Raw genomic sequence first — 8,852 nt, forward strand, 5'->3', positions numbered from 1 at the left:
TTGTCTGAAGGACAGTAGCCCCCACTGAAAAAAATAAATGTGGGCATTATTAGGCCCCCATCGACACAATCTACATCATTTAGGAGGCGGGCTTACGACCCTGCTTGTCAGAGCTGAGAATGATTATACAAGATCTAATTTTTTTTTAAAGGCTGAGATAATAAAAGTCCTCTATATTCCAGATTCAAACTTGGGGTCTCATGATTGCGACAGTGAAGCACTAAACTGCTACACCACAGACATCGGCGACAGTCATCAATGAGATGTTTGATAAAAAAGAAGGAGCAAATCACACTAGAGCGCCGACCAACCACCCACTGATATACCCAACTAAGTCGAAGAATATCTGGTGGTCCAGTAGATTTTGGTATAAACAGACACCACCGTATTTGACTTGCTAACTTGTTCTTTTGTGGCAATATAGGGTCTAAAGGAAGAAAACAGAGAGTCCAACTACCCTGGCATTCTGCGGGGTCATCTATTCCTTGTCAAACGACAACTCTTTGCTACTACACATAAATGGAACGATACTTTCCCTTCGTTTCATACACGAGTTCAATCTTTACTACAACATGAACAGAAACAAATATAGTACTTACAACCCAATTTGGTATATAAGTGCCAAAGATTAGAGGTAATACCAGAGATCAACATCATAATGACAAGAAGGAGATATAATGACAATAGCTACTTGATAGCAAAGAAGAAACAAACCACACCAGAGCACCTACCACCCACCCACCACACCAAAATACAGCCATCAGCAGACAAAACGCCTTTTTATCATTCACAGTAGTTTCAAGAAAAAAGGCATTTTGTCAATGTAACCACTAAAAAAAAGGCATTTTTGCGATGCAAAAGCTTTGATTTTTTTTCCACACAAATAGGGTAACTGATCAGGCTATTGATTTAGCAAATTAAAAAAACTTGATGCAAAAAATGAAAACAGGCGTTTTGTCAGCCAACAGCAGAATACACAATAACAACCACCACACTTATTATTACAGAACGTTGTACACATATACATTCCTGAGGCTTGATTCTAGAAAAGTCAGAGAGACAGCGGGCAGTCTTATGCAATGAGCGTACAAAAACAAAAGTTTTGCATAGAGATTTGAAGATGTCACATTTTCAAAGGATAACAAAATTATGAATCCAAAAGGAAAATATACATCTTAGTCATAAAGTTATGTTTCAAGGAAAACGGGCACGACATTGTTCCTTTTTCAACTGCAAAAAAAAATATTCAGATACAATATTATAAAGTTTCACCATCTAAAAAAGGTAAATGAGATCAAACTTAGAGATACTGACCAAAAAGTCAATGTCACACGTCCCTCAGGGGACTGACATGGGAATACTGGAGCAGTCAAATGCCCCCAGAAAGGATGCAAGAAAATCAAATGTCGTATAAAATATTCCTGAAACTTTATGAAGGCTTGTCCCTCTATTTGCACGGCTGCCAACTTTTCAAAACTGAAAAACAGACTCTAGACTCTACCTGTGTGGCAGATCATGCTGGTATGCATTAACCAAGAAAAACAATAACCCCCCCATACACCCCCCACACACCCACTCTCCAAACCCTTCACACACACTTTTCTGCTTTCAGTAAATGCAAGCTAATCAAAGTATCCCTGCAGCAAAAGATGTCTTCAATTGACTAATGGGGCCTCATTCAAATTATCATTCGCAACTTCAGTCTTCAAAGTTCATCAACTTTCTTCAACATCTGCATGTAAATGAGGAGCAATTTAATACTTGAAACAGATACTACATACATATTTTCCTTTTCGAGCATGAAAACAGACTTACATACTCAGATCCTCAAAAACATATTTAATACCTTTCTTTTATGGTTGGCAGCATGTATTTGGTCCCCCAACTCCGTGCCAATATTTCATTTATAAGTTCTCTCCACATACAAAACAACTAGCTGGTTATTCTCTCAAAGTGAGCGAGTTCATCAATAGCGACAGTATAGTCCCTAAGAAAGACAGGGCCGTCAATGGCTTCCTTCCTCAGCATATCCCTCCATTGTCCTTTAGGAAGGTAAATGTCTCTCTTCCTTGCACCTTCTACGACAATCGGAGCAACAAGAAGATCGTCCCCAACGAGAAACTCATCTCCCGTCACTAATGCCTGCTCATCAAGGGGAGCAACCCACCATAACGGACGAATAATCGGGTTCCCAGTTTCCACACACTCCTGAGCCAGCTGAAGAATCCTTGATACATATTGCTCGCGGATGGCGAGACATTTCTTCGTGATGGTGACAACTTCGTCGTCATAAACCCAAGGTACGACAGAAAACTGCACGACTGGTAAAAGTGCGCTGAGCTGAAGCCATCGGATATACAGCTCTCGGTCGGGGTTGGCACCACGTCCAAATGTTATCAAATCGGCGTATGCATTTCCACCGATCATGTCAGGCAAAACAAACGGGTATCCTATGACGCCTAAAGTCAGTGTAGATGGAATGAGCGATCGCAGTCCTGCTTTTTCATCCCATGTAGACAGTCTGTCCATCAACCGGGTTATGATAGGCAGCCTCTGTGAACGCCAGCCGATTCGAACCTCTTGCCTTCTGTTCACTGGGTCGATATTGTAGGCCAATTCAGCATAGTTGGTGGCATACTCATTGGTGGAAGTCATGTGACCAAACATGTTGGGCGCATATGGCACATAGCGAGCCTCACCAGCATCGAACTGAGGATAGATGGAGACATGGGTGAGACACACACTTAGCTCTTGATCTTCTTCTTCTTCTTCTTCTGGTGACCTGGCTAGAGCTCCGGGAGTAACTGTCTGTCTATAACTCTTTCATTGTACGGTGCTGTTGATGTTATGTTCATGGCTGTTTTACCTAGATAGGACTTAGAATCATCAGTTCTTTAACATTCATATTAACTAGACTGGCTTCAGTTTTGGGCAGTGATTGATCTTCAATTTTCCCCTTATGGCAGCCTTAAAGGCCAGATCTTTTCTTCATTTGTTTTGTTTGTTTTAGTAAGCTTTTTACAGCACTTGCAACACAATTCTGTCGTTATTATAAGTAGGGAGCAGCAGGAAGATAGTGGGGTAGGGGTAAGTTCTGTCGGGGGAGTGGGGGGAGGGTGGATTGAGTTGGTGTCTGCTCCCCAATTTCTTGAAAAATTTCCATCATCAGGTGATATGTATGATGCAGGTGGTTGGAGGGCACCACAGTTAGGTCCTTCTTCATTTCTTTCTCTGCGTTGTTTTTTTGTCTGTCTGTTTACTTTTTCTCTCACTAACAATCACTTTTTTTTAAAAATGTCTTTGCACGCACAAAAACAAAACAAATTGGTAGGTACCCAACCTTCCACAAAAGCAGTCATGACTGAAATCGTTATACCTAAGATCGGGTATTTATCTTTGTCGAGATAACAACAAATAACAACTCACAACAGCAAATAACAACTGAAAACAACAAATGCACAACTGATAACACAAAAATACTTTGATTCCAGCCTCAAAAATCAATATTCATTTGTTAAACCAGGCCCCTCTCTGACGTGCACATCTCCGAGCAACTACTGGCAGTAGACTGTTCTTTAGAGATGACCGGCGGAGTTGTATCCCTTTTTTTGTTTTCATTCAAATCAAAAGTAAAATCGAATGTAACAATTGATCGGGAAAACCCCCCACTAAATTAAGATGTTTGTGTTGATATTTGTCGTTATTTTTTTGCTACCGGTTGTCAGTATTTGTTGTTATCAGTTGTTATTTGTCATTATCAGTTGTTATTTGTTGTTATCAGTTGTTATTTGTTGTTATCTCGACAAAGACAAATACCGCATAAGGTCTGTGTCAGTCACAAAACAAAACTTTGAACCTAATTTATATAGTTTGTCAACTGTTCCGATGTACTAGCGCAATTTTTAAAACATTTTTTATCATTTTCTTTTATTTAATTTGTAGTACTGTTTACATATGCTCAAGAAATGCTTTGACAATTTCAAATTATAAATGTTGGTAAAAGTAAGAAAAGATATATAATGTAGGTAGCCTACTATTTTTAAAACAATGAAACAGATTTTTCTCTCTCCTGAATTTTTTTCTTAGCTTTTTGAGTTTAGTAAATTTGGACAGCTTGTCAATAAATTTGTTAGTCTTGAGCTCACTCCAAGTATCGTTTTACAGACAAACTGCTTGTATTTTAAATTTTAAAATTGCTTTATGTTTAGTTTTATTTTGGTTTGAGATACACGAAAGAAGCAGTACTTAGTCAAGGAAATGCCAAATAAAATAGAAAACAATAATATTAAATACTATTTCCATAGCAAAATAATATATCCCTGCTCAACAGCATGCTCTGTGGGCTTAACAATCTACACTGTAGGCCTAATGGTTGTAGAGCAAATAGAGCATGCATGCTTTAGAGCCTGGACATGTGCTATATAAATAAAATTGTTATCGTTATTCTTATTATTATTACTATTATTACCCAAGCAGAGTCTGCAACACTCAGAAACATTCCGAACTTTCTGAGAAGCACATAGTGCAAGAAGCCACTTAAGAACTCCTACATTAACAAACCAAAATGATCTTTCTCTGTCTATAGCAAAGGTAGGCTACCCATTCCCACCTAGATGATGTGAGGAAAATTTGAGTACAGTGCCTTTCCTAATGACACATCTGACCCCTGACAAGATTTGAACCCATCACCTTTTAGTTGCGAGCCCAACAGACCACTAGACCACTGATACAACAACAATTAACAGAAAAGATGAAAGGACAACACTGCCGTAAGCAGAAAAAAACGCCTTTTTTTTTCTCACTGCAGTTTCGAGATAAAGAGGCTTTTAGTCAGCGTAACCATTTAAAAGTAGCCTTCTTCCAAAATTTGAATTCTAATGTCTTTAAAAAACTAGTCACAGTTTTGCATTGATTTTTTCCACACATGTAGGGTAACTGATCAGGTTTTCGATTTAGCAAACAAAAATTATTAGGCACTAAGATGAAAAAAGGCGTTTTTTCAGCTTACGGCATCAGCTTACAGCAGAACAGTCAGTCTTCACTCACCTTAAAAGATGAGACATTGTATTTGTCCTGAAGACTAATGAGTTTCTTCTGATACCACAAGACAGCAGCAGGGTTTGACACATCAAGGATGGCAGCCATTTCTCCGCTCCACCACCTCACCAAAGATGGATTCACAGAGCCCTGAGAAAAGTTATAAAATTATACATCCTTTAGTTTTAGAAATCATCTACTGTCCTGCTAGATATTTGTTTGCTTGTTTGTTTGAGTTAAGTCAGCTATCATATAGAGTGACTTCATCTATGATATTTACTTCAGTGCAGTAGCTTCGTTCATAGTTTAAATATGTTTAGTAAACCCGGCGGTACTAAAAGTGTTAAACAGTACCCAGCCTTACTCGAGTCATGATGGCATATCCGTGCTGAAAGGCTTCTTGAAACGACTCCGACTCCAAACTGAAGAAGGGATGAATCCACAGGGTCACAGGATATCCTTTCTTGTTGAGGTCAGCGACCATCTTCTTTGGGTCAGGGAACTTTTTCCGGTCAAAATCATGGTCACCATAGCGGACTGTCCACTCATTGTCGATTTCGATCTGGGAGCACGGCATTTTGAGTTTCTGAATCTTATCTATAATGAAAACAAAACAAGATGTTAGAACTCAAGTGATGGCAATCAAAATACAAGAGACGACAGTTGAAACACAAGACATTGATGAAAAACAATTTGCATGATCCAGCCGAAAAATCACAAAGGAATGAGCCCCTGCTAGCGGCTCACCAGCACAGCGGTTCCGACCGTAAAATAAGGAAGTAAGCTTTTGTCAGAGAAGCACTTTGTCACAAAAAAGACCAGTTGGTGCCAGGAAGCAGCAAATAGGATAGAAAGAAATAAACAAGAGAGGGAAATTTTTTTAAGTAGCAATGGGTAAAGTAGTAGTAAAGAAGAAGCAGAGAATGAACGTGCCTGCAAATTCTGCCACGGACGATTGGTTGATTTCCTTGTTGTACTGCGCCCATGTTGACCAGATTGGGTACTTGATGACCTCCACATTGGGAATTCCTTCTGGCTTAGGGATGAACCTTTGTCGCATGTAGCTGTGGATTTCCTTCACATTCCCAGCTTTGCACACTGTGTACTCTGTGGGTGGAAGCGGGTGTGAGTAATTTATGTATTAGTAAGAGTTTTATGGCACTTGCAATTAAACAATTAGATAATGTAAATGCAAAAGGCTAGAGGTGTTACAAGAGGGTAACAAACACAAAAAAAGGAAGGGAGATAAGAAAGAGATAAGTTGTTCAATAGGAAGGAAACTACACCTGAGCACCCACCAACCATCCACAGTGAAGTGTAAGGTCAATATATTCACAATATACTATGGGGTCAAAATTGTCCAAGAAGACCACCCAGTAGAAACTTTTTGAAAATTAGTAGACCAGTGTTATCAGAAAGAAAAAGAGTTTCCTGGAGTAAAATATCCTGACAGTAGAATTCATTAATCAATTAAAATAGGAAGGCCCAAAAGAAAAAAAATCAACCTCTGATGGATTTTTCTTCTGTAAGTTTGATGTTTTTGGTTCTATTTCATATAAAAATAAACATGCAGCTTCAAAATTACTGTGCTATGTCAATTTTAAAAAATTTATTTAAGAAATCTGTGATTTAGGGCAAAATTTGCCCATTTTCATGTTTTCGCATCTTGTAATATCAAAAGTTTCCATATCAAACTTCATCCAGCTGACTTCATTTTTTTTTTTTTATTCTATGGAGAAGGTAATAATTTGTTTTTTTAACAATATTGTTCACCCAATTAGTAGAATTTCCAACTCATGTCGTTGAGTTTGATATTCACTGACACAAACAGCTGAAATTGTCAGAGACAGCCCGAGGAGAAAAGCAGTTGTCGTAGACAGCCGGACGTCTTACAGTGTCATTATAATGAACAAAAATGTAATGAAGGTGATTGTTTTATACAGGTTCAACGATATATTAGGACTTTATGTTACCTAAGACAGGAGGCTTGCCAAGAGTGCTGAAGAAATTTGCGTTGTCGTAGGTGGCAGCCAGACACATAGTTTGGTCGCCGTGGGCGTTGAAGCTCAGGTAGAGAGGAGATTCTTCCGAGACCATGATGCCGACACCAGTGGAGGAGAAAAACAGGCTGAGAAAAGACATTAAGCCATCATGTTAAGTTCTAGATTTACTTTTAGTAAGAGTATTAAGGCATTTGCAACACAAATAGGTCATATAAGTGCCAAAGATTAGGTAGAGAAGTTAGTATAGAATAACATAAAGAGAAAAGATGTAGCGGAGATAAGGATGATTTATGGATATTAAAGGAAAAGGGAAGTAAACCACCCCAGAGAATCCGCCAACTACCCACTCGCGACCTCAGTGCTTTCTTGTCTTATCTCCATTTTTTTTTAACAGTGAAAATGTGACTTCTTCTTAAGCTCTCTCTTTGTTATGAACTGTTTTCACTGATATTATAAATGGAGATAGGACAAGAAAGAGCTGAGGTCGCGCACTATGCCACAACAAGAGATGGGTATCGAGGTGTATTGTTCAAAAAGATTAATCTTCTATCAGAGGTCTCAACACATGACCTCCTATCCAGTAGAATAGATCCCCAGTTTTTATTTTATAGCGTATCTGTCAATTTTTCAGTTACTTTGGAAATTGTGCAATCATGTATTACAGAACATAGACTTTCCTTTTACATCTTGCTTCTGAAATTTTCACTCTAAAGAGGTTAGGGGTCTCAATAAAGGAGTGGGGAGGGGGGGTAGGTAACAATAAAGATCAATTTTCCATATTGATGGAAACAAATTGTTCATCTAAGACAACCACAGGGGGCAGCTGGATAAAAAAATAACTGTTAAACAGTTGAGACAAAAGTGGAAAACAAATGTGACATGACGCGGTGGAATCAGGCACCCGTCAATTTTTGAGCATGCGGAGTTATTGGTATCAGCATAAAGCTTATTCATTTGCCTTGCTTGGGATGAAAAAAAGATACCCATCTAACTTGAAGAGAAGCCGAGATATTTACGATTGAAGAGGTGAGGGTTGTCTGGTTTCAGAGGTAAAATTGCAATAAAATGGCCACCAGTTTTGTGACTTCCAAAGCTTGAGAGTCCATGGAAACTCAATTTTCAGTTAAATCATACAAAAATGTGTTTTTTAACAGACATAGAAGGTGTTGGGCCAAACAACAAAAGTTCGAGAAAAATTTTTAAACTGGCAGAAAAATGCCGGTTTCTTCCATTTCAGTATTTTGACGAGCGCCTGATTTCACAGCGCTGCCTCACAAATATCTAAGTACAGCCAAGCAAGCATACAGCGAACACAAACATGATAGCAAAACACACAAATCGTACATATTTCCACATCCTATTTCTGTTTTCTTATATCAACTGTTATGTGTAAAACTCCACCATGTGTATACCATTCTAAAAGGCGACTTATTATGTAATCTTACTAGACTATAATTATTGTAAAGTTCTCACTTCTCTAGAACATTCTCAAGTTCCACACCCTGTGTCCCAAAGTCTCCCGAGACGTAGGGTCCAAAGCTGAGCTGCACGCTGTCAAGAGACTGCGACTCTGTCTCGTCTGTCACGACTCCTGGGGGCTGGACAACGTCCTTTTTCAGCGGCCACACCTGGCTGAATGCCTCAAAGCCTCCATACCAGTGTTGTCCGGCCAGGCTGTAGCAGTCTTTGACCACCTGGTTCACACAAGCCAGGCCTTCCCGCCTTACCTACAGAGGAGAAAAAAAGTGGGTAGTTGGCGGGTGCTCTGGTGTGGTTTGCTTCTTCGTTCCTATCACACATCTATCGTCCTTA

The 8,852-nt window shown here is 39.1% G+C and overlaps 1 protein-coding gene across 1 annotated transcript; it reads right to left on the reverse strand.

The window, feature by feature from the left end:
• Positions 1-936: 936 nt before the first annotated feature.
• LOC101854919 (myogenesis-regulating glycosidase) lies at positions 937-8,767 on the reverse strand (the record flags this gene model as incomplete). Its single annotated transcript, XM_035973494.1, is given in 6 exon segments — positions 937-2,709; positions 5,047-5,187; positions 5,402-5,634; positions 5,971-6,144; positions 7,011-7,165; positions 8,514-8,767. Coding segments are annotated over 6 exon segments (1,734 nt in total), but the record flags the coding sequence as incomplete, so codon positions are not given.
• Positions 8,768-8,852: the final 85 nt, after the last annotated feature.

This window comes from Aplysia californica, unplaced genomic scaffold, assembly GCF_000002075.1.
Source record: "Aplysia californica isolate F4 #8 unplaced genomic scaffold, AplCal3.0 scaffold01299, whole genome shotgun sequence".
Classification (NCBI taxonomy): Eukaryota; Metazoa; Mollusca; class Gastropoda; order Aplysiida; family Aplysiidae; genus Aplysia; species Aplysia californica.